Source organism: Rhinopithecus bieti, unplaced genomic scaffold (genome assembly GCF_001698545.2).
Source record: "Rhinopithecus bieti isolate Rb0 unplaced genomic scaffold, ASM169854v2 scaffold_574, whole genome shotgun sequence".
Taxonomy (NCBI): domain Eukaryota; kingdom Metazoa; phylum Chordata; class Mammalia; order Primates; family Cercopithecidae; genus Rhinopithecus; species Rhinopithecus bieti.
In genome coordinates, this window is record NW_016803605.1 from 692,980 (window position 1) to 718,674 (window position 25,695).

At 50.3% G+C, this 25,695-nt stretch overlaps 1 protein-coding gene across 7 annotated transcripts in view; it reads left to right on the forward strand.

Moving 5' to 3' along the window:
* ZNF541 (zinc finger protein 541) overlaps positions 1–25,695 on the forward strand; it is a 53,250-nt gene that overhangs the window by 22,104 nt on the left and 5,451 nt on the right. For 3 of the 7 annotated variants that reach the window (XM_017889207.1, XM_017889201.1, XM_017889248.1), the window contains 11 exons: positions 1,265–1,505; positions 5,235–7,083; positions 10,541–10,617; positions 11,181–11,340; positions 11,638–11,811; positions 13,073–13,397; positions 18,385–18,448; positions 19,037–19,179; positions 19,564–19,667; positions 21,636–21,711; positions 22,250–22,338. In XM_017889207.1, the coding sequence (XP_017744696.1) occupies positions 1,265–1,505; positions 5,235–7,083; positions 10,541–10,617; positions 11,181–11,340; positions 11,638–11,811; positions 13,073–13,397; positions 18,385–18,448; positions 19,037–19,179; positions 19,564–19,667; positions 21,636–21,711; positions 22,250–22,338 (3,302 nt within the window). The remainder of the gene's footprint in view (positions 1–1,264; positions 1,506–5,234; positions 7,084–10,540; positions 10,618–11,180; positions 11,341–11,637; positions 11,812–13,072; positions 13,398–18,384; positions 18,449–19,036; positions 19,180–19,563; positions 19,668–21,635; positions 21,712–22,249; positions 22,339–25,695) is intronic. The other 4 variants (XM_017889225.1, XM_017889235.1, XM_017889213.1 and 1 more) reach the window with 4 other exon arrangements.

Below are 25,695 nucleotides of genomic sequence, written 5' to 3' on the forward strand. Positions count from 1 at the left end.
GGGGGGGGGGGCAGTCTAATGCACCTTTCAGATCAATCTAAAAAGTAGAAAAATCTTTTATTATTCCTTCATCTAACATACAGTTATTGAGTGCCTATGGGTGCCAAAATGGGAACTCTAGCACTTGAGAACACAGCCGTGAGCGAGGCTAAGTCCTTGCATCCATGGCCGTATGTTTCCAGTGGTGTGAGGTCAGCTTCCCTTTAATTTTCATTCACCAAGCCTAGCTCTGTCCCTTGGAGCAAGATAGAAGCAATCTGCCGTCTCCTGTGTACACTGGCCCTTCAGGTATTTGAGGACATCTGCCCTCTCCAAACTGAATATTCCCAGTTCCTTTAGCTATTCCTTGGGCTATGTGATTCATAACTATATATTTTATCATTTTATCCAAGGGATACATAAAATGTAAACAATTTACCTATACAAAAAGAGGAAAATAAAACCAGCTCATAATCCTGCTAGTCCATCTGATTCTCTTTCTTTCTTTCTTTCTTTCTTTTTTTTGCTTAGAGTCCCGCTGTGTTGCCCAGGCTGGAGTGCAGTGGTGCGATCTCAGCTTACTGCAGCTTCTGCCTCCTGGGTTCAAGCAGTTCTCGTGCCTCAGCCTCCTAGATAGCTAGGATTACAGGCACATACCACCATGCCCAGCGAATTTTTGTATTTTTGGTAGAGACAGGGTTTCACCTTGTTCGCCAGGCTCGTCCTGAACTCCTGACCTCAAATGATCCACCTGCCTCGGCCTCCCAAAGTGCTGGGATTACAGGTGTGAAATACCATGTCCAACCCAGATATTAGGTTGTTTATAAAATTTCACCAGGAAAAGCAATATGACAGTTTACTCCCTTGCAGCTAGATCTTTGTACAAAGCTACATTTATTTCCTTATGTGAAAACCCAAAAACAGAATTGGGTGTGTGCAAGGATTTCCACTTTTCCAAGGTTTTGGATAATGTATTTCTAATTGCCCTTCCAAAAGTACCAGGTGATGGTGTGGTCGTAAAGCCCAGCCCACTGCGGTCACAATGCTCTGGAAGGGCTTCAGCCTGCAGTCATCCCTCCACGCATGGCACCAGGTCCGGGTGCTGTCCTGCAGGGCTTCTGTTCCCCTCACCTGCTCCTGAACCTTGTTTACTTTGTGTGGAGCAAGAGTTCCTGTGCGACACTTACAAGGCCACCATGGCTCTAAGAGGTGTGGAGTGCCTTAGCCGCGCTTTTCGCTTGGTTTCCTTGGCTGTGTATAACCTGTGCTTTCTCCCTCTGTTTAGACCTGGGGCTAGGTGTGCTTAAGGCTAAAGAGGCTGACGAAGGAGGAAGAGCCACCTCGGGGAGTGCCAGGAAAGGAAAGCGGCAGCACAGTTCCCCTCAAAACCCACTTCTGGACTGCAGCCTGTGCGGGAAGGTTTTCAGCAGTGCCAGTTCTCTGAGCAAGCACTACCTGACGCACAGCCAGGAAAGGAAGCACGTCTGCAAAATCTGCAGCAAGGCCTTTAAGCGCCAGGACCACCTGTATGTAGGAGTCTGGTCAGAAAAACGTCTGTTCAGGGGCTGGGGGTGGGGATGTGTTCCTGGGTCTTCTTCCTGTCCTCCCAGATCAACCTATCTCGTCCTCTGTTGGGTTTTCCAGATGTGTATAACCTCTGCTCAGCTGCAGCCACAGCCACTCCATTCTCTTTTTTTTTTGTCTGTCATCCAGGCTGGAGTGTAGTGGCGTGATCTCAGCTCAGTGCAACCTCCGCCTCCTGGTTTCAAGTGATTCTTCTGCCTCAGCCTCCTGAGTAGCTGGGATTACAGGCTCCTGCCACCATGCCCGCTAAATTTTGTATTATTTTTAGTAGAGACAGGGTTTCGCCATGTTGGCCAGGCTGGTCTTGAACTCCTGACCTCAAGTGATCCTCCTGCCTCAGCCTCCCAAAGTGCTGGGATTACAGGTGTGAGCCACCACACCCCACCCACTCTGTTCTTCTCATACTATCAGAGCGCGGGGAAGAGAGTGGGTGCCGTTCCAGTCCCTAAATTCATACCTGTGGGGAAGCCACTGCTTCTGTTTGCAGACGGGCCCCTTGTGGGTTAAAAACACCTAACAGCTGGCTCCTGAGTCAATTGTGTTATGGGAGGAGTTGGGCTAACTTTATAGAGCTATGTCCTTACTGTCTGGTAGGTGTCTGAGGAAAGGGGATCAGCGTTGTCTGTGTGTTGGGATAGCACAGGACATGAAACATGAGACACCTGCTTCTAGAACATGGCAATGGAGCATTAACCCTTGTTTTTCTTTTCTTTTTTCCATTTTTTTTTTTTTTTTTTTTTGAGACAGAGTCTTACTCTGTCACCCAGGCTGGAGTGCAGTGGCTTCATCTCGGCTAACTAAAACCTTTACCTCCTGGGTTCAAGCGATTCTCCTGCCTCAGCCTCCCGAGCAGCTGGGACTACAGGTGCTCGCCACCCTGCCCAGCTAATTTTTATATTTTTAGTAGAGATGGGGTTTCACCATATTGGCCAGGCTGGTCTGAAACTCCTGACCTCGTGATCCACCCGCCTCAGCCTCCCAAAATGCTGGGTTTACAAGCATGAGCCACTGCGCCTGGCCCTAGCCTTGTTTTTCTTTTTTTGTTTTTTTGTTTGTTTCTTTTTTAAAAAACTCATTCTGTTCTTTTTTTTTTTTTTTTTTTTTTTTTTTTTTGAGCGGAGTCTCGCTCTGCCGCCTGGGGCTGGAGTGCAGTGGCGGATCTCAGGGGCTCACTGCAAGCTCCGCCTCCCGCGGTTACGCCATTCTCCTGCCTTCAGCGCCTCCCAAGTAGCTGGGGACTTACAGGCGCCCGCCACCTCGCGCCGGCTTAGTTTTTTGTATTTTTTAGTTAGGACGGGGGTTTCACCATGTTAGCCAGGATGGTCTCGATCTCCTACCTCGCTGATCCGCCCGCTCTGCCCTCCAACATTCTGTTCTTTTTTAACTTAAAGGTCAGGAGCAAATTTCTGGTTTTTTTTTTTTAGACAGTCTTGTTCGTCACTCAGGCTGGAGTGCACGTGGTGTGGGTGTGACTCAGCCTCCTGCAGCCTCTGCTCCTGATGGTTCAGCGATTTTTTCCTGCCTCATCTCTTGAGCTAGCTTGGATGCGGACTACAGCGCCATGCACTACCATGCCTGCGCCTAATTTTGTATTTTTAGTAGAGACAGGGTTTCTCCATATTGGCCAGGAGTCTAGAACTCTGGCTCAGTGATCCTTCGTGACTCAGGCTTCCCAAAGTGCTGGGATTACAGGTGTGAGCCCACCGCTTAATGGTCTTGCGAAATGATAAGCCTTGTCTTGCCTGTGGGAAGGAACACGTTTTCAAACCAGGAGACCTGCAAGTGGCGAGGATGAAAGTACCTTGCATTTTACTGTGCCTCCTCCCTTTCACAGGGCTTTGACTAATCCATTCTTTCATCTTATCCTCTCACCCACACCTTCCCAGGAAAAGGAGGGCGATTTGCTCATGTCACCAAGTTGGTAACAGCTGGGGGTAGATCAGGTCTCCTGATTCCCTCTCTGGTTGCTTCCCTCAGACAGAGGCCGAGGGTGAGCCACATTTGGTTGGTTGGCGTGATAATTTTTTTTTTTTTTTTTTGAGACGGGGTCTCGCTCTGTCGCTCCAGGCTGGGGTGCCAGTGGCCGGATCTCAGCTCACTGCAAGGCTCCGCCCTCCCGGGTTTCCGCCATTTCTCCTGCCTCAGTCCTCCCGAGTGCTGGGAATACAGGCGCCCGCCACCTCGGGGCTTCCGTGCTAGTTTTTTGTATTTTGTTAGAGACGGGGTTTCGCCGGGTTGCCAGCGATGGTCTCGATCTGCCTGACCTCATGATCCGCCATGGCTCTCGGCCTCCAAGCCTGCTGCGGATTACAGACGCCTTGAGCCACCGCGGCCCGGGGGCCGGCCTGTATTAATGTTTCTATGGATTGGGCTTCTTTGCTGTGCGGCGCGTTCAGGTGCATCTTCTTAGGGGGTCTCCTATTGGTAAGGCACAGATTCCTTTGTTAAAGGAAGGATCATACCAAGGTAGCATCTCCTCCAGTTCTTCTGCAGAATTCTGGTTCTCAGGAATGCTTAATTAGGGACTTTTTTGAAACAAAACCAACAAACAGTACTCTGGGCAATAAGTTGAGAGACACTGAAGTTAAACAGCGTCTCTCTCTGCTGTGGCTTTTAAATTTGCCTTACTGTGCACTGGGACAGTGCTCACGCCTCTAATCCCAGCCACTTTGGGAGGCTGGAGGGCGGCAGATCACTTGAGGGTCAGGAGTTCGCACACCAGCTTGCGCCAACAGCAAAACCCCATCTCTACTAAAATACAAAAATTAGCTGGGCGTGGTGGCACGCACCTGTAGTCCCAGCTACTTGGAGCCCTGAGGCACAGAATTGCTGGAACTGGGGGACAGAGTTGCAGTAAGCCAAGGTCGTGCCATTGCATCCAGCCTGGTGATAAGAGCAAGGACCCGCCTCTAAAGGCAAAAAATTAATTAAATTTGCTACTGTGCATTGTGACCTCCAAGGAGTGAATGGTGTTTTTCAAAACCTTATTTATCAGCTGTGCAAAGTCCTCGAGGCGGGCAGCAACTCTGGAGCTCTGCGTGTTTCCTTGGGAACCCACTCTGGAAGAGTGCTGATCTGGCCTCAGTGGATTTATTTTTCTTCTTTTTTTAAAATTTATTTATTATATTTATTTATTTATTTATTTATTGAGATAGAATCTTACTCTGCCACCCAGGCTGGAGTGCAAGTGGTGCGATCTGGGCTCACTGCAACCTTCACCTACTGAGTACAAGTGATTCTCTTGCTTCAGCCTCCCCAGTAGCTGGGATTACAGGCATGTGCCACCACACCCAGCTAATTTTTCGTATTTTTAGTAGAGACGGGTTTTACCGTGTTGGCCAGGCTGGTCTCAAACTCCTGACCTCAAGTAGTGATCCACCCACCTCGGCCTCCCAAAGTGCTGGAATTATAGGCATGAGCCACTGTGCCCCGCTGGATTTTTTTACTTTTCTGTAAGGGGTTTGCTTAAAGGTGAGGGAGAGGAACGCCCCTGCCAGATGGCTTTGACCAAAGCAGGGTTTGCTGGGTGGTCTTTCCTCGTGGGGGCTAAGTACAATTTCTGAATTGTGGTGCAACTGTACCACAGACTCTTTGGGGCCTCCAGGGTCCTACAGCAGAAAGCCCGGTCCCAGGTGCCCCGGTGACGCCCCTGCTTGTGTCTGTGGCTCCAGGACCGGGCACATGCTCACCCACCAGAAGACAAAGCCCTTCGTGTGCATCGAGCAGGGCTGCAGCAAGAGCTACTGCGACTACCGGTCTCTGCGCCGCCACTACGAAGTCCAGCACGGCCTGTGTATCCTGAAGGAAGCGCCCCCGGAGGAAGAGGCCTGCGGGGACTCCCCCCACGCCCACGAGTCGGCCGGCCAGCCTCCCTCTAGCAGCCTGCGGTCTCTGGTGCCCCCGGAGGCCAGGTCCCCCGGCTCCCTCCTGCCCCACCGGGACCTCCTGCGCCGCATCGTGAGCAGCATCGTCCACCAGAAGACCCCTTCTCCTGGCCCGGCCCCAGCGGGGGCTTCAGACAGCGAAGGGAGGAACACGGCCTGTCCCTGCCCCGCCTCATCGGGGTCCTCCTCCTGCACCCCAGCCGGTCCCCCCGCGGCCTCAACAGCGCTGTGTGACACCAAGCTTCCCGAGGAGCCTCGTCTCTCACAGAAAGAGTTGGCCACTGACGTGTTCGCAGCCCCTAATTCCAGGGCCGCCGAGAATGGCGCCTCCGACCCGTCAGAGCCTGAGCCGGATCCCGCGCTGCTCCAGGCCCGGTCCACCGCGGAGGGCTGGCCCGAGGGCGGCTCCGTGCCCGCCTGCCTGCCTCTCTTCCGAGGCCAGACGGTCCCTGCCAGTTCCCAGCCATCGAGCCACAGCTTCCAGTGGCTCCGGAACCTGCCGGGCTGCCCCAAAAGCAAAGGAAACAACGTGTTTGTTGTCCACAAGCCCCTGGCCGTGCCGTCGCGGGAGGGCTCCGAGTCTGACCCAGGACCCAGCAGCGCCGCCCCCTCGGAGGAGTCCCCGCCCGTCCCCGGGGGCGGCCTGGAGGACGCGCTGCCCTTCCCTCCCGCGCTCCTCGGGGAGGCCCTGAGCGACCCCAGGTCGGCCAGCGGAGAAGATGACCCCTGCGCCCCCAGGAAGGGCAAGCTCGACTGCGACTCCTTCCTGTGCCAGAACCCCGGGGAGCCCGGCCTCCAGGAGGCCCAGAAGTCTGGGGGGCTCCCTGCGGATGCCTCGCCGCTCTTCCGCCAGCTCTTCCTCAAGTCGCAGGAGCCTCTTGTGAGCCACGAACAGATGCAGGTGTTCCAGATGATCACCAAGTCCCAGCGGATCTTCTCCCACGCCCAGGTGTCCGCAGCCGCCTCCCAGCTCCCGGCGCCTGAGGGCAAGCCGGCAGCCCTGAGGCCGCTGCAGGGGCCATGGCCGCAGCAGCTTCCGCCACTGGCTCCTGCTGTGGACTCTCTCAATGCCGGCCCTGGAAACCCCGAGGCAGAGGGCTCCCCAGCCCGCAGGAGAAAAACCACACCCGGGGTTTCCAGAGAGGCCTCCCCCGGCAGCACGAGACGAGACGCAAAGGGGGGACTGAAAGTGGCCGCGGTTCCAACGCCCCTTGCAGCGCCGTCTCTGGACCCTTCCAGGAATCCAGACATCTCTTCTCTGGCCAAGCGGTTGCGATCCTCTAAAGGGACCTTGGACCTGGGGAACATCTTCCCCTCCACAGGCCAACGGCAGACCCAGTTAGGTGGGGAGGAGCCGCCGGGAGCCTCGCTGCCCGGGAAGCAGGCCCCAGCCGAGAATGGCACGGCTTCAGGGACCACGAAATGTGAAAGGGGCCCACCCTGCTCCCGGGGTGGAGGCTACCGGCTCTTGGGCAACCCCAGGGCCCCGCGATTCTCCGGCTTCCGGAAAGAAAAGGCGAAGATGGATATGTGCTGTGCCGCTTCTCCGAGCCAGGTAGCCATGGCCTCCTTCTCATCGGCCGGGCCCCCCGCAGATCTCTCCAAGTCCAAGCTGACAATATTCAGCAGAATCCAGGTACCAGCTCTCTCTCACGTGGCCTGACCAGAGTGGAGTGAGTTTCCTTTGCATTTGTTAGTTGTCCAGGCATTTTATTTCATTTCAGGGAATCCCTAGATGCAGTTTTACAAAGGAAGGAATTCAGGTTCCGAAAGTTTGTGGTTTTCCCCACTAAAAAAAAAAAAAGGCCAAAATGAGGCCAGGTTAGGTGGCTTAGGCCTGTAATCCCAGCCCTTTGGGATGGGAGGCCGAAGTGGGGAAACGGCTTGAGCTCAGGAATTCGAGATCAGCCTAGGCAACATGGCGAAACCTTGTCTTACCAAAATTTTTAAAAAATTAGCTGGGCGTGGTGGCGCACACCTGTGGTCTCAGCTACTCGGGAGGCTGAGGTGGGAGAATCGCTTGAACCTGGGAGGTGGAGGTTTCAATGAGCTAAGATTGTGCCACTGCACTCTAGCCTGGGTGACAGAGCGAGACCGTGTCTCAAAAACAAACAAAAAAGATCAACATGAGGATATTCCAGTTGTTCAAAACACTTACCTCACTAAGCCTTTTTTGCTTTTTTTTTTTTTAATCTTGTTTCCCTTTGGATTTACCTTTTTAGAATCGTCAGAGGATATGAAGGTAGATGCCTTCTTTCCTTTAAAGATTCCTGCTTGAAATGGCCTTGTGTTTTCTGATTGTGACTCATGGTTTCCACGAGCACAAGTGGGCACCTGCATCGTGCCCCACACTTCAGCACGTTGACAATTATTCACTGGTTCCTCCAGACATTGTGCTTGGAGGGCCTGGTCCCAAGAGCTCATCCAGGTCTCCAGACTCCAGGTCCAACCTGGGCAACATGGCGAAACCCCGTCTCTACCAAAATTTTAAAAAATTAGCTGGGTGTGCTAGTGCACGCCTGTGGTCCCAGCTACTCAGGAGGATGAGTAGCTTCCCATCATACCACAACTACTTCATTTTTGTTTTATTAACAGCGTTATTATTCAGGTGCCATGTAATGCACCATTTTATTTTTTATATATTTTTTAGAGATGGTGGGGTCTCACTATGTTGCCCAGCCTGGTCTTGAACCCCTGGGCTCAAGCGATAGTCTCAGCCTCCTAAAGTGTTGGGATTACAGGCATGAACCACCATGCCCAGCCGAATCCGCCACTTCACTTTTTAAATTTATTTTATTTATTTATTTATGATGGAGTCTCACTCTGTCGCCCAGGCTGGAATGCAGTGGTGCTATCTTTGCTCACCGCAACCTCTGCCTCCTGGGTTCAAGCAGTTATCTGCCTCATCCTCCGAGTAGCTGGGATTACAAGCATGTGCCACCACGCCTGGCTAATTTTTTATTTTTAGTAGAGATGAGGTTTTACCATTTGGCCAGTCTGGTCTTGAACTCCTGACCTCACGATCCACCCACCTCCGCCTCCCAAAGTGCTGAGATTACAGGCGTGAGCCACTGTGCCCAGCCAAATTTATTTTTGAGACAGAGTCTCACCTTGTTGCCCAGGCTGGAGTATAGTGGTACAGTCTTGGCTCACTGCAACCTCTGCCTCCCAAGTTCAAGCAATTCTCCTGCCTGGGCCTTCCAAGTAGCTAGGATTACAGGCACATACCACCATGCCCAGCTAATTTTTGTATTTTTAGTAGAGCTGGGGTGTCACTATGTTGGCTAGGCTGGTCTTGAACTCCTGACCTCAGGTGATCTGCTTTCCTCGGCCTCCGAAAGTGCTGGGATTACAGGCTTGAGTCACAGTGCCCGGCCTGAATACACCATTTTAAAGCGTAGCATTGGGTAATTTGTAGTATATTCACAAGATTGTGCAACCATCCCCACTCTGCCAGAACAGTTTCATCTCCCCAAAAGGAACCCCACATTTCTTAGTTGTCACCCACAGTCTCACACTCCCCCCAGCACCTGGCAACCACGAGTCTCCTTTCTGTCTCTGTGGATGTGTCTGTTCTGGACATCGCATGTGAGTGGAATCATGCACTCTGTGGCTTTCGTGTCTGGCTTCCTTCACTTAGCATGACGTTTTCCAGGCTCATCTGTGGGGTGGCAAATGGCAGAGCTGCATTCCTTTCCATGACTGAGTGATCCTCTGTTGGATGGATAAGGCCACATTTCATTTGTCTGTTCATCAGTGGATGGACATTTGGGTTGTTTCCACTTTTTGGCTATTTTGAATATAGTGCTGCTGTGAATATTCATCCATGTACAAATTTTTATGGGGATTTATGTTCTAGGAGTAGAATTGCCAGGTGGTACAGCAGCTCCCTGTTTCAGGTCTGAGGAACTACTAGGCTGTTTTGCTTGTTTCCTCTTCCCACCCACAGTGTATGAGGGCTCCACATTCTCCGCATCCTCACCAACACTTGTTATTGTCTGTGGTTTGTTCAAATTATGACTACCCTAGTGGGTGTGAAGCAGTATCTCATTGTAGTTTTGATTTGTATTTCCCCGTGACTGCTGATGTTGCACTCCTTTCTGTGTGCTTATTGGCCATCTGTGTATCTTTCTAGAAGAAATGTCTGTTTAGGTCCTTCGCTTATTTTTAAAAATCAAATTACTATTTTTTGAGTTCTCTATATATTCTGGATGCAAGACCCTTATCTGACACATGACTTGCAAATATTCTCTCATTTTGTGGTGTGTGTTTTCGCCTTATTTATGATACCATTTGCAGGACAAAAGTGTTTTTGTTTTTGTTTTTTTTTGAGACGGAGTCTCGCTCTGTCGCCCAGGCTGGAGTGCAGTGGCGCGATCTCCACTCACTGCAAGCTCCGCCTCCCGGGTTCACGCCATTCTCCTGCCTCAGCCTCCCGAGTAGCTGGGACTACAGGCGCCTGCCATCACGCCCGGCTAATTTTGTATTTTAGTAGAGATGGGGTTTCACTGTGTTAGCCAGGATGGTCTCGATCTCCTGACCTTGTGATCTGCCTGTCTTGGCCTCCCAAAGTGCTGGGATTACAGGCGTGAGCCACCGCACCCAGCAGGACAAAAGTTTTATTTTATTTTACTTTTATTTTTTTGAGATAGGGTCTCACTCTGTCACTCAGGCTGGAGTGAAGTTGTGTGATCATGGCTCACTGCAACCTTGAACTCCTGGGCTCAAGTGATTTTCGCACCTCAGCCTCCTGAGTTGCTGGGACCTCAGGCCCACGCCAGTATGCCAGGCCAATTTTTGTATTTTTGGTAAAGATGGGGTTTCACTATGTTGCCCAGGCTAGTCCCAAACTCCTGGGCTGAAGCAATCCTCCCACCTCGGCCTCCCAAAGTCCTGGGATCACAGGCGTGAGCCACCATGCCTGGCTAAAAGTTTTACATTTTGATGAAGTCTAATTTGTCTGTTTTGCTTTGGTGTCTTATCTAAGAAACCACTGTCTAATCCAAGGTCATGAAGATTTACTCCGATGTTTTCTTCTGAAAGTCTGTAATTTGAGCTCTTCTTGACTCTTCATTTTGGATGTGTTGGTTCAGATGCATTTTCATCTTCAGGGTGGAAACATCTACAGGCTCCCTCATCCAGTGAAGGAAGAGAACGTGGCAGGCGGAGGGTAAGTTAAGAAGCCCCCCGATCCTGCATGCATCCCGACAGGAGTCCTCTGGCCTTCCTGTGCTGGCCCTGGACAAGTGAGTGGGGAGGATGCTTTCAGTCCTAATGGGATTAGGGTACAGCCTCCATTTTTTAGGGTTTATCAAGAGTAGTCAGGCTGGGCACGGTGGCTCACACCTGTAATCCCAGCACTTCAGGAGGCCAAGGAAGGGGGATCATTTGAGGTCAGTAATTTGAGACCAGCCTGGCTAACATGGTGAAACTCTGTCTCTACTAGAAATACAAAAATTAGCCACGTATAGTGGCACACACCTGTAATCTTAACTACTTGGGAGGCTGAGGCACAAAAATCACTTGAACCCAAGAAGCAGAGGTTACAGTGAGCCAAGATAGCGCCACTGCACTCCAGCCTGGGCAACAGAGTGAGACTCCATCTCCAAAAAAAAAAAAGAATAGTCAGTGGATTGGAGTTGTAGACAAAAAAGATAAAAAAACCCAAAAAATCAGTGATCAAGGATGGAGTCCCAATCTCCCACCCTTCTTTCCTGCCATGTCTACCTATAGTAACCAGCAAAATGGCGGTCCCACAGACTGGACGGAGCCCAGGAGCACTTTCATCTGCAAGAACTGCAGTCAGATGTTTTATACGGAGAAAGGGCTGAGCAGCCACATGTGTTTTCACAGCGACCAGTGGCCGTCACCTCGAGGGAAGCAGGAACTGCAGGTGAAGGGGGACGACCAGTGGCTTTGTGGTTACTGGGTTTCTGGCAGGCCTATGGGGAGTAAACGAGACTGGTGTCACTTATCTCAGGATGGTGACGTCATTCTGGGTTGGGGGCTGGAGTTGGGCTGTGTGGCTCTCCAGGGGCAGGCTGTCACTATGGGCTGCAGCAGCTCTGCAGCTCAGTCCGTGCCACAGACTCACTGCTGTTTTCTATGACAGCTTTTTTTGCTGAAGCAGCTCTTTCTTTCCCCACCTACCTTCTCTCTTAAAGAGCCATCTCTTCTCTTCTGTGTTTAGGTGTTTGGCACAGAGTTTTGCAAGCCGCTAAGACAGGTGCTGAGGCCAGAAGGGGACAGGCATAGTCCCCCAGGAGCCAAGAAGCCCTTGGACTCCACAGCTGCAGCCCCTTTGGTGGTCCCCCATTCGATCCCCGTGGTTCCAGTGACCCGACACGTAGGGAGCATGGCCGTGGTGGGTGCTTGTCGGTCTGCCTCCTTCCTGCCACTGCCCCCAGCTGCTAGGGGAAGCTGTAGGAAAAACCCAAACCAGATACCACAGAAAATCTTTGACTCCAGGCTGGGCGTGGTGGCTCATGCCTGTAATCCCAGCACTTTGGGAGGCTGAGGCGGGTGGATTGCCTGAGCTCAGGAATTCGAGACCAGCCTGGGCAACATGGTGAAACCCCGTCTCTACTAAAAATACAAAAAAATTAGCTGGGCATGGTGGCAGGCACCTGTAAACCCAGCTACTCGGGAGGCTGAGGCCTGAGAATCACTTGAACCCGGGAAGCAGAGGTTGCAGTGAGCTGAGATCGCACCACTGCACTCTAACCTGGGTAACAGAGTGAGACTCTATCTCAAAAAAAATATATATATATATATTGATCCAGAAGAAACTGGTTTGCATGTTAATTCAGTCATTCAGCATTCACTGAGCCCCTCTGTGCCGGACCCTGTGCTGGGTGGTGCTAGGGACACAGAGGTGACCACAGTAGCCTGGGCCCTGCCTCCCAGGGCTCCCAGTCCAGTGGAAGAGAGAAGCCTGTCCCCAGACAGTGACAACCCAGAGTGGGCAGAGCTGGGAGCAGAGGGAGCCCAGGGAGTTCCCAGGGGGCTCCTACCCAGCCTGAGGAGGTAAGGGAGGGCTTCCTGGAGGAGGTGTGGGAGCTGAGACCTGGAGGATGAGGAGGAGCAGGGCTGGCAGAGCGGAGAGGAGATTTTGTGGAGGCGAGAGAGAGCGTGGTGAGTTACTAGTGATCAGTCTCGTAGGGCTTGTCTCTGCAGCCTGTACTGGAGGACCCCCTACTGGAGAAGCTCCTGCTAGACTCCAGGACAGGGTCCATGGACCTGAAGGTCCCCTGAGTCAGTGGCTGGGTCTTTTGGGTGCTTGTCATTTGGGTGGAGCTGCATTTCTTTCTTGTCACTGTCACACTGTATCTCTGGGGATCTCTCTCTTTTTAAGGGCCAGCCATCTTAACGATTGAGGCCATTCTCACACAGAGTCAGGGGCTCTCCTGGGGCAGTGGGTACAGGAGAAGGCTGCAGCCGTATCATCACCAGGCTCTGTACCTCAGGTGTGGCCCAGGTGTGGCCAGCCTCCTTCGCTGGGCGTGCATGTCCAAGTTTCCTGTCTCTGGCCAGTCTCCTTTTCCTGCTCTCTTTCCATCCTGGAGATGGAGTGGTGCAGTAGGCGGCTTCAGGCGACCACCTGTGGTTCTAAACTTCTTCTTCAGGAACAGGATAAAGACGGGGAGGAGCGAGACAGCAAGGAGAGCAGCCAGCAGAGAAAGCGGAAGAAGCGGCCCCCACCCAAGGGGCTGTTCATCCCTCCTCCACCCTCCACGGCTGGGGAGCCCAGCCCTGCAGGAGGCCACCAGAGTCGCTTGCGGTCGCCCATGTTCCTGGTGGACCGCCTCCTGAAGGGCTTATTCCAGTGCTCCCCCTACACACCGCCCCCAATGCTCAGTCCCATCCGGGAGGGCTCTGGAGTGTACTTCAACACCCTCTGTTCCACGTCCACTCAGGCCAGCCCTGACCAGCTCATCAGCTCCATGCTCGGTGAGTGAGGCTGGGGCACTCACTCTGTGATCCCAGGGTGGATCGCCTGCAGACCATGGCCACTCTCCCTTGTAGCATTGGGTTCAGTGATTGTCTCCTGCCTGGGTGTACCTAGTCTCAGGGTTCCTTTGGTATTCAGATGTGCACCAGAACTGAGCTAAGTGCCTTCTAGTGCATAGAATTTTACAGACCGAAAGAAAACGTAGAGGCCGTTTATCTTACCATGCTTCTGCCTGCCCTTCTGTGTCATTATCATTTTCTTTATTGAGGCAGAGTCTTGCTCTGTCACCCAGGCTGGAGTACAGTGGCTCGATCACAGCTCACTGCAGCCTCGATCTCCTGGTCTCAAGCAATCCTCCAGCCTCAGACTCCCAAATAGTTGGGACTACAGATGCGCGTCACCACACCTGGCTAATGTTTTATCTTTCGTAGAGATGGGGTCTTGCTGTGCTGTCCAGGCTGGTCTCGAGTTCCCAGACTCATGTGATTTTGTTGCCTTGACCTCCCAAAGTACTGGCATTAAATGTGTGAGCCACCCTGTCTAGCCTGTGTCATTTCCTTTTTTTTTTTTGTTTTTTTGTTTTTGAGACAGAGTATCACTCCGTCACCCAGGCTGGAGTGCAGTGGCGCGATCTTGGCTCACTGCAACCTCCAACTCCCAGGTTCAAGCGACTCCTGCCTCAGCCTCCCAAGTAGCTGGGACTACAGACATGTGCCATCATGCCTGGGTAATTTTTGTATTTTTAGTAGAGATGGAGTTTCACCATGTTGACCAGGCTGGTCTCGAACTCCTGACCTCCAGTAATCCACGCTCCTCAGCCTCCCAAAGTGCTGGGATTATAGGCGTGAGCCACTGTGCCTGGCCTGGCCTATGTAATTTTCCTAACAGCTTTATTGGGCTGTACTACACATGCCTTGCAAATCACCCATTTAGAGTATGCAGTGGTTTTTAGGATATTCACAAGGCCGTGCACCCATCACACAGTCTCATTTTAGAGCACGCTTAGCATCCTCGAAGAAGCCGGAACTCATTACCAGTGACTCCGCTCATATCCCCACAGTCCCTTCTTCCCCAGCCTGGGCACCCACTCATCTGCCTTCTCTCTTTGGATTTGCCTATTTGGGACATTTCATGTAAGTAGAATGATACAATATGCAGCCTTTTGTGTCTAGTTTATTTCACTTGGCATGTTTTCAGAGTCCCTTCGTGTTGTAGTGCATATCAGTGCTCAATTCCTTTTTATGGCTGAACATTTTTCCCTTGTACAGATGGGCCCCATTTTATTTATTCATCAGTTGATGGACATTTGGGTTGTTTCCACTTTGGGCTATTATGAATAATGCTGCCATAAACATTCGTGTAGAAATTTTTTGGGTTTTTTTGGGAGACAGGGCCTCACTCTGTCACCCAGGCTGGAGTGCAGTGGTGTGATCACAGCTCACTACAGCTTCAACCTCCTGGGCTCATCTGATCCTTCTGCTTTGGCCTCCAGAGTAGCTGGGCCTACAGGCGTGCGCCCCATGCCCGGCTAATTTTGTAACTGTTTTTATGTAGGGAGGGGGATCTTGCCATGTTGCCCAGACTGGTCTCAAACTCTGGGGTGGGCCAGGCATGGTGGCTCATGCCTGTAATCCTAGCACTTCGGGAGGCTGGGGCGGGTGGATCACGTGAGATCAGGAGTTTGAGACCAGGCTGGCCAACATGGTGAAACCTCGTCTCTACTGAAAATATAAAAATTAGCCGAGCATGGTGGCGGATGCCTATAATCCTGGCTACTCAGGAGGCAGGAGAATCACTTGAACTCAGGGCAGAATGTTGGGAACAGGCCCCCAAAAATCTGGCCATAAACTGACCCCAAAACTGGCCATAAACAAAATATCTGCAGCACTGTGACATGTTCATGATGGCCATGACGCCCACGCTGGAAGGTTGTGGGTTTACCGGAATGAGGGCAAGGAACACCTGGCGGAAAACCGCTTAAAGTCGTTCTTAAACCACAAACAATAGCATGAGTGATCTGTGCCTTAAGGACATGCACCTGCAGCAGGTAACTAGCCAGACCCATCCCTTTATTTCGGCCCATCCCTTTGTTTCCAGTAAGGAATACTTTTAGTTAATCTATAATCCATAGAAACAATGCTTATCACTGGCTTGCTATCAATAAAATAACAAATCACTATACGACTAAATCTCCTGTTCCAGAGGCTCTTAGATCTGAAGGCATCGGTGAGACCCCTGCGATTTCCCACTCCACACCTCTAGATTTCTGTGTGTCGTCCCTTAATGTCCTTCTGAGCGCCCGAGCCTGCGGTTAGGGGTCTCCCGGCACCCGAGGTGGTCTCCGGGCATACCGGAGGATACAGTGACGCCCCCGAGACCGAGGCGGTGCCATTTCAGTTTCAGCCCCTGGGAAAAAGAGCAAAACTTGGTCTCAAAAAAAAAAAAAAAACCGGCCTGGCGCGTGGCCCTCCAAGGCTGTAATCCCAGGCACTTTGGGAGGCCTGAGACGCGGCGGATCACGAGGTTAACGGAGATCGAGGACTATCCTTGGCTAAACCACGGTGAAACCACCCATCTCTACTAAAAAAAGTACAAAAAAAACTAAGCCGTGCGAGTGGCCCCGGGAGCCCGCTGTAGTCCCAGGCTACTTGGAGGCTGAGGGCAGGAGAATGGGCGTAAACCCGGTAGGCAGAGCTTGCATTGAGCCAAGATCCAGCCACTGCACTCCAGCCTGGGCGGCAGAGCAAGACTCCGTTTAAAAAAAAAAAAAAAAACCCTGGGGTGAAACAATCCTCCTGCATTAGCTTTCCAAACTGCTGGGATTATAGGCCTGAGTCACCATACCCAGCCCTATGTACAGGTTTTTGTGTGGATTTATGTTATGCAGTGAGCAAAGATGGCACCACTGCACTCCAGCCTGGGCAACAAGAATAAAAAAAGTTTTGTAATTTTGACTGTTAGGTTTAGGTCTGTAATCAATTTTAAGATAACTTATATATATATATATATTACATGAAGTAAAGGTCCAAATTCATTTTTTTGCATGTGTATATCCAGTTCTTCCAGCAGCATTTTTTGAAGACTTCCCATTGAATTGACTTAGCACAATTCAATGTTAGAAATCAATTGACCATAAACATGTGGGTTTATTTCTGGGTGTTCAATTCTATTGCATTAATCTGTATACTTATCCTTATGCCAGTATCACACTGTCTTGATTACTGTAGCTTTCAACTTTTGATTACTGTAGCTTTTAAGTTTTGTTTTTTTTTTTGTTTTTGGGGGGTGGTTTGGAGGGGTTTTTTTTGAGACAGAGTCGTGCTCTGCCGCCCAGGCTGGAGTGCACTGGCCTGATCTCGGCTCACTGCAGCCTCTAACTCCCAAGTTAGCCTCTCACTTCAGCCTCCTGAGTAGCTGGGATTACAGGGGTGCACCACCATGCCAGGCTAATTTTTGTATTTTTAGTAGAGACGGGGTTTTCTTATGTTGGCCAGGCTGGTCTCGAACTCCTGACATCAGGTGATCCACCCGCCTCAGCCTCCCAAAGTGCTGGGATTACAGGTGTGAGCCACTGCGCCAGGCCTGTTTCTTTAGATATTTCTTTCTGTCTCTTTCTCCTTTCTATCTGGTACTCTTGTTACATGTAGTTGCTGTACTTAATGGTATCCCACATTTCTCTGAGGCTCTATTTCTCTTTATTCTTTTTCTCTTTGTTCTTCAGATTCCACAGTCTCTCTTGATCTGTCTTCAAGTTTACAGATTATTTTCTTCCTGTTGACTCAAACCTATTGAGCCTCATTTTGGTTATTTTTTTTCCTCAACAGCTTCACTTGCCAATATTTTACTTTCTAACCCCAGAATTCCCATTTAGTTCTCTCTTTTTAATAATTTCTATCTCTTAATGATATTCCGTCTATGATGAAAAATTGTCATTATACCTTCCTTTAATTCTTTAAGCATGGGATCCGACAGGAGAGGCAGCCCCTGTCTGGGCTGCACCTACCTGGAGTAGAACCCTTGGAGCTGGGAGCTGGCTGGGTAAGGGAGCAGGTCACAGCTCAGATGCAACAGCCTCTTGTTCTTAGCAATATTCAGTTGATTATTTTTTATTTTTTTGAGATGGAATCTCATTCTGTTACCCAGACTGTAGCACAGTGGTACAATCTTGGCTCACTGCAATCTCCGCCTCCCAGCTTCAAGTGATTCTCCTGCCTCGGCCTCCCAAGTAGCTGGGATTACAGGCACCTGCCACCACGCCCAGCCAGTTTTTGTATTCTTAGTAGAGATGGGGTTTGCCATGTTGGCTAGGCTAGTCTTGAACTCCTGACCTCAAGTGATCCACCCACCTCAGTGTCCCAAAGTGCTGGGATTACAGGGATGAACCACCACACCCGGCCTAGTTGATTTTTTTTAATAATATTTCTCCAAGTGCTGAATGACCTTAGGACAATTTCCAGAGACTTTAGTGTGCTGTTTTTATATATACGTATAATTGTCATGAGTTAATTTGTTTGCTGAGTTCCTTCCTCTACCTTTTCTGAAGTGCTGCCCTCTCCCATGGGATTTTTTTTTTTTTTTTTTTTTTTTTGAGATGGAGTCTTGCTCTGTCGCCCAGGCTAGAGTGCAGTGGTGCCATCTTGGCTCACCACAAGCTCCACCTCCTGGGTTCACACCATTCTCCTGTCTCAGCCTCCCGAGTTGCTGGGACTACAGGCACCCGCCACCACACCCGGCTAATTTTTTTGTATTTTTAGTAGAGATGGGGTTTCACTGTTTGTTAGCCAGGATGGTCTCAATCTCTTGACCTCGTGATCCACCCACCTCGGCCTCCCAAAGTGCTGGGATTACGGGCATGAGACACCACGCCCGGCCAGCCCGCGAGATCTTCAAGAGCCTGTTTTCAGCTTCGTCCACACAGGCAGGCAGAGGACGCTGTGGGTTACCTGCTGTCTGTCTTTTTGAGCCTTTTCACTCTGTGTTTTCTAGATCAAGTGGATGGGTCTTTTGGCATCTGTGTGGTGAAGGATGACACCAAGATCAGCATTGAGCCGTAAGTTGGGTCCTTCCCAGTGAAGCTGCTTTTACCCCACCTTGAGTTCTAGTGTCACTTTTCCCAAGTGTTCCTTCTTTCCGTGGGGGGGTTCAGGTTTACTCACATAGGCTCCCTAGGCGTGAAGCGGTCGATTTTTCCAAGTATATGTAGGAAGACCCCCCAAAATTATTCCTTCTAGAAATTGTTTATATATATACCTGGAACCCCACGGGGTTCCAGGTAGAATTGGTTACGGCACAGAGCGGGACTCCAGCGTGCCTGAGGGATGTGGCTGGATGGCTGTGGTGTGGAGTGGACGTAGACACATGCCGGGTGTCAGCTTGTACCTCCACTGCCTTGATCCTGAGAGAGAAATGTGACAATGAAGGAAAACAGAGGAAGGGAGGAAGTGTCCCTGCAGAAGTTTCTGAAATGCCTGTGTGCGTCTGTCGGGAACAGCATGTACCTGATGCACCTGAGACAGCAGAGGGTTTCCACAGAGCAGGCTGTAGCCCAAGAGCAGGGCACACAGAGCATCTCCATTTCACTTCCCATCTCAGTCATGTTTGTACATCTCCCTTATCTGTGTGTGTGGCCTCGTTTCAGACATATCAATATAGGAAGCCGGTTTCAGGCAGAGATCCCAGAACTTCAGGAGAGATCCCTGGCTGGAATTGACGAGCATGTAGCTTCTCTGGTCTGGAAGCCATGGGGAGATATGATGATCAACCCAGAGACACAGGATAGAGGTGGCTGAGGCTTTGGGGCTAAATTCCTAAGGGCCCTTCTTTCCCCTCCATTTCCAGTGTGTTTTTCCTCTTGGGTCTCGAACTCCTGACCACTGGATCCAAGAAGCAGTGTGCCCTGGGCGTGGGAGGGAGCTGGCCCTTGGCCAGTGTTGCTTCTTCCCTGCTGCATTCTCCCTCCCCTACCTCTTTTGTCATATGGTGGCTGGTCAGGCCATCCAGAGCGGGTGCTGGGGACAGGGTTCTCCTCTTCCTCCTTGTCCCTCCCTGAGATGCAGGAGAGAGAAGGGGAAGGCGCCCCTCTCTCCTGTCTCTCGGGAAGGGTTCCTCCCTAGCAGCTGATGATTCCTGTGTGCCTCCTCTTCCTCATGTCCTTCTTGGAAACAGTGACTGAGCTCTGCAACGTGGCGTGCTCCAGCGTGATGCCAGGAGGGGGCACCAACCTGGAGCTCGCTCTGCATTGCCTGCACGAGGCTCAGGGCAACGTTCAGGTGAGGCACAGCAAGGGGACCCTCCCTGCTTTCCTGGGACCCAGGGTTTTAGGTGCATGTGACATGTGTCTGCTTCGGGGTTCAGAGCGGATGGAAACTGGAAGAAGGCCGTCCATCCTTCTCCACAGCAGCTTTGAGATTGCAGTGGTCCTTGTGCACGGACTGTAGGGGAATGCTAAGACATGGGCCCAATTCGTAGCTAATTGGGGCAACAACCAAGTGCAGTGTTTCCTCTAAGATCTCGGGGCACTGGAGAAAGGAAGCCCCGAAGACCCAGCTCAGGCCCTGCATTCATCTGCTTCATTCCTTGAATTTTAGCTTTCAACTGAACACTCATATATACAAACCTCTGATGCAACATAAATGCCTCTACCTACTCCAAGGACCCCCCGCCTCACAATTCTGGGTGTTAGAAAGTAAATTAAAAAGTCTCACTGTGAGGAGCGGGAGAGGAAGAGCCACATTGCCTGTGTTCGGAATCTAAGAGTCATGCCATGGTCTTGCTTTTCACCAAGCTGAGAGGCAGTGTCTGGCATATAGCAGGTCCTCAGCAGAGTGGCAGTACATACTTATTGGGTGCCTGCTGGTTGCCTGTACTGTAGGCACTGGGGCCAGGGCCAGCTGAGGGACTCCATGCTTGGTTAATGCTCTGCTGTCTCTGTCTTGAAATTCTTGGCCAGGCGCGGTGGCTCACGCCTGTAATCCCAGCACTTTGGGAGGCCGAGATGGGTGGATCACCTGAGCTCAGGAGTTCAAGACCAGCCTGGATAACATGGTAAAACCCCATCTCTACTAAAAATACAAAAATTAGCCAGGCACGGTGGTGGGCGCCTGTAATCCCAGCTACTTGGGAAGCTGAGGCAGAAGAATTGCTTGAACCTGGGAGGTGGAGGTTGCAGTGAGCCAAGATTGCACCACTGCACTCCAGCCTGGGCAACAGAGTGAGACTCCATCTCAAAAAAGAAAAAAAAAAACCCCAGAAATTCTTAATGCTTTTTAAACAAGGAGCCTGCATCTTCATTTTGCAACAGGCTTCACAAATTATGCAGACCCTGCAATGATGGCTTACACTAGTGATCGACATAAAATCCCTGCCCTCAGGGGGCTTACATTTTAGGAAAGTCAAAAGGAAATTTAGTTTTAAAAATTGTTAGCTAGGCTGGGCACATGGCTTACACCTGTAATCCCAGCACTTTGGGAGGCCAAGGCAGGCGGATCACTTGAGGTCATGAGTTTGAGACCAGCCTGGCTAACATGGTAAAATACCGTCCCTACTAAAAATACAGAAAAAAAAAAAAATTAGCAGGGAGTGATGGCAGATGGCTGTAGTCCCAGCTACTTGGGAGGCTGAGGCAGAAGAATCGCTTGAACTGGGAGGTGGAGGCTACAGTGAGCCAAGATCATGCCACTGCACTCCAGCCTAGGTGACAGAGCAAAAGACTCTGTCCCAATAAAAGGAAAATTGTTAGCTAGCTGGGTACAGTGGTACCCACCTGTATTCCTGGCTACTTGGGAGGCAGAGACTGAAGGAACCCAGGAATTGGAGCTCAGCCTGGACAACATAGTGAGACCTCATCTTTAAAAATAAAATAAAATGTTTTTAATTGTTAGCTATTGACTAGAGCTATGAAGAAAATAAAAATGGGGCCCTAGACAAGGGTCGTACTCCTCAAAATGCCATTCCCTAAGGAGCTTGTGCCAGAATAAATCTACACACAGTCTTCTTCATCAAGATAGGCTTACTGTGAAAAAATAACTTCAGCTGCATTCGGTGGTATGCCTGGTGTCATAGTTGGTGCGCCCACAGACAGTTACAGGCTGGTGGCCCATCCAGGGCTACTTTGAATAACCCTGGGACAGGCAGTGACTTTAGGGACAGCCACAAGTGTTTTTCAGATGAATGGGAGGATGCTGGTGGTCCTCTTCCCCCACCTGGTCCTGGGCAGCCTGCCGTTCCTCTTGTTCCAGGTCGCCCTGGAGACTCTCCTGCTCCGAGGGCCCCACAAGCCACCGACACACCTGCTCGCTGACTATCGCTACACAGGTGATGGGGAAAGGCTGCCGGGCTGGTTTGGCCCAGCTGAGACCCCTATGAATCGGCCAGTTCTGTTGCAAGCTCTGCCTCTGCCTCCTGGAGTTCTCTTCGGGGCCTTTGCCTGCCTTTCAGGAGGGCCTGTCCTTGTCAGGATGACTCAGTGGGCGCCACATTCTGCTAGTGGGATCCTGCTTCACCCTTTCCCAGTGGTTTCCTTACAGACTCTGCCCAGCCACAAAGGGAATGATCCTGGCCAGGGGGAGGGGAGATGGGCTTAGGTTCAGTGGTTGAATCCATCAGCTCTGGAGACAGGCTGCCAGGGCCCCCACCTGCCCTTAGGAAGCGACTGAAGCCTCGTTGCCACATCTGTTAAGTGGGGCTGATAGTGGTCCCTCCCTTCTGGAGACTCTTTGAGTTTTTTTATGAGTTTGGCACATAATTGGTGCTCAGTAATGGCAGCTGTTAAAGGGAAGGTGGTCTGCATTTCAGCCGTGGCTGTGGTCCCAGGACAAATGGCCTTCCCCCTGTCGGCTGTGTTCTTTGATAGGTTCAGACGTCTGGACTCCTATAGAGAAGAGGCTTTTTAAGAAGGCGTTCTATGCCCACAAGAAGGACTTCTACTTGATACACAAGACGGTAAAGTGAATGTGGGCTGGTGTCCAAGGCCCCGCCTCACACAGCTGAGACAAGCTCGAGCTGCAGGGCTGGTCGGGGTCGGAGGGCCCCACCCTCACCTGCCTATGGCAGCGCTCTTAGTGTAGACAGTTTACAGTGTCAAAAAGCCATCCTCGTGAACAGCTCCAAATGGTAGAGACCTGCATCACCTGCACAGAACAGTCTTCCATGTCCCTCCTCGCAGTCCTGCTTCTGATTGGTGACCTCTGTTATGTATTCCACCAAGCAACAGGCGTTTCTGTCTGTACAAATTTTATATGTACAGGTATGCATATACTTTTAAAAAGATAAGGGCCATCCATGGTGGCTTATGCCTGTAATCCCAGCACTTTGGGAGGCCAAGGTGGGAGGATCACTTGAGGTCAGGAGTTCCAGACCAACCTGGCCAACATGGTGAAACCCCATCTACTCAAAATACAAAAATTAGCCGGGCATGGTGGTGAGTAATCCCAACTAGATGGCAGGCTGAGGCATGAGAATCATTTGAACCCGGGAGGCAGAGGTTGCAGTGAGTGGGGATTGTGCCACTGCACTCCAGCCTGGGTGACAGAGTAAGACTCTGTCTCAAAAAAAAAAAAAAAAAAAAAAAAGGCCAGGTGTGGTGGTTTACACCTGTAATCCCAGCACTTTGGTAGGTCGAGGTAGGTGGATCACCTGAGGTTGGGAGTTCAAGACCAGCCTGACCAACATGGAGAAACCCCGTCTCTACTAAAAATACAAAATTAGCCGGGTGTGGTGGTACATGCCTGTAATCCCAGCTACTTGGGAGGCTGAAGCAGGAGGACTGCTTGAACCTGGGAGGCGGAGGTTGCGGTGAGCCAAGATCCCACTATTGCACTCCAGCCTGGGCAACAAGAGTGAAACTCCATCTCAAAAAAAGAAAAAAAGGATGAGGTCAGGCGCAGTGGCTCATGCCTGTAATCCTAGCACTTTGGGAGGTCAAGGTGGGAGGATTGCTTGAGCCTAGGAGTTCAAGGCCAGCCTGGGCAATATAGTGAGACCTTGTCTCTACAAAAAAGTTAAATACTAGCCTAGCTTGGTACCGCATGCCTGTAGTCCCAGCTACTCGGGAGGCTGAGGTGGGAGGATTGCTTGAGCCTGGGAGGTGAAGGCTGCAATGAGGCAAGATTGTACCACTGCACTCCAGCCTGGGTGACAAAATGAGACTGTCCCCCCAAAAAAACCCAAAGGATAAGATCTCACTACATATAATGTCCTGCTGCTTATTTTCTGTTCAAAAATAAAAAAATTAAAAAACTTGGATGTACACAAAATTGCACATAATTGAAGTATAATAAGATTTGCTAAGTTTTGACATATTGATACTTCACCTGGGAAACCATCACCACAGTCAACATAATAAGCATGTCCCTCAGCCCTGAATCTCCTCCTGCCCCATAGTAATCATTCCCCATTGCACCCCCTGTCCTCAGTCAGCAGTGATCTGCCAGGGCACTGTAAGTTCGTTTTCATTTCCTAGAGTTTGCTATAAATGGAGTAGTCACACAGTATGGACTCTGCTTGGTCCAGCTTCTCGCACTCAGCATCATGAATTTGAGTTCATCCATGTTCCATGTATTGACAGATCTCCCCTTTTCACTGCTGAATAGTATTCCACTGGATGGACGTACCACGGTTTATGTAATCATTTGCCTGTTGGTGGACATTTGAGTGGCTTCCAGTTTGGGGTGACTATAAATAAATTTGTTATGAACATTCAGGTACAATGTTGGTATTGACATGTACTTTGTTTTCTAGAGGAGTAAATACCAGGAATGGAATGACTTAGTAGGTGTACACTTAACCTTTTAATAAACCGCCAAACAATGTTCCGAAGTAGTTGTATCATTTCACATTTCTACCGGCAGGAAGTGAGATGTCTAGTTGCTCCACAACCTCGCTAGCCCTGGGTAGGGCCAGTCCTTTTAATTCCAGCCATTCTCATGACAGTGTGGTGGCATCGCATGGTGTTTCCTTCATGACTGACAATGCTGAGCATCTTTTCATGGGCCTGTTTACTGTCTGTATGCCTTCTTTGGTGAGGTGTCTGTTCATATCTCTTGCCTATGTTTTTATTGGGATGTCTGTGTTTTGTTTTGTTTTGTTTTTGTTTCTGTTTTTGAGACGGAGTACTCACTCTGTCGCCCAAGCTGGAGTGCAGTGGCACAATCCATGCTCAATGCAACCTCTGCCATCGCTTGAACCAGGTTCAAGCGATGCTCCTGCCTCAGCCTCCTGAGTAGCTGGGATCACAGGTGCCCACTACCATGCCTGGCTAATTTTTGTATTTTTAGTAGGGACGGGGTTTTGCTGTGTTGGCCAGGCTGGTCTTGAACTCCTGACCTCAGGTGATCTGCCCACATCAGCCTCCCAAAGTGCTGGGATTGCAGGCGTGAGCCACCGCACCCAGCCATCTGTGTTTTTATTATTAAGTTGTAGCAGTTCTTTATCGGTTCGGGATACATGTCATTTATCCAGATCCATGCTTTGGGAATGTTTTCTCCCAATCTGTAGCTTTTTAATCTCTTAACAATGTCTTTTAAAGAAAAATTTTGTCATTTTCATGAAGTCATTAATTAATTTTTCTTTTATGGACTGTGCTTTTGGTGTTGTATCTAAGAATTATTTGCCTAACTCAACTGCAAAGATTTTCCCCTTGTTTTCTCTAGAAGTTTTTTGTGTGTGTGTGAGAGACGGAGTCTCGCTCTGTCGCCCAGGCTAGAGTGCAGTGGCGAGATCTCGGCTCACTACAAGCTCCACCTCCCGGGTTCACGCCATTCTCCTGCCTCAGCCTCCCAAGTAGCTGGGACTACAGGTGCCTGCCACCACCATGCCCGGCTAATTTTGTGTATTTTTAGTAGAGACGGGGTTTCACCATGTTAGCCAGGATGGTCTTGATCTCCTCACCTCGTGATCTGCCCACCTTGGCCTCCCAAAGTGCTGGGATTACAGGTGTGAGCCACCGCTCCCGGCCTTATCTAGAAGTTTTATAGTTTTAGGTTTTACATTTAGGTTTACAATTCATTTCGTGTTAATTTTTGTATATGGTGTAAAATATGAGTTAAAGTTCATGTTTTGCATGTGGATATTCTTTTGTACCTTTTGTTGAAAAGACAAAAGTACTACCATACTGTTTTACTACTGTAGCTTTATAAGTCTTGAAATCATGTATTACCATATGAACTTTCTAAGTAGCTTATCCATTTTTACCAAAAAAAAAAAAAAACCTGCTACGATTTTGATTGGTACTACATTGACTCTATTGACTCTATAAGCCAATTGAGGAGAGTTGACTTTTTTTTTTTTTTTTTTTTTTTT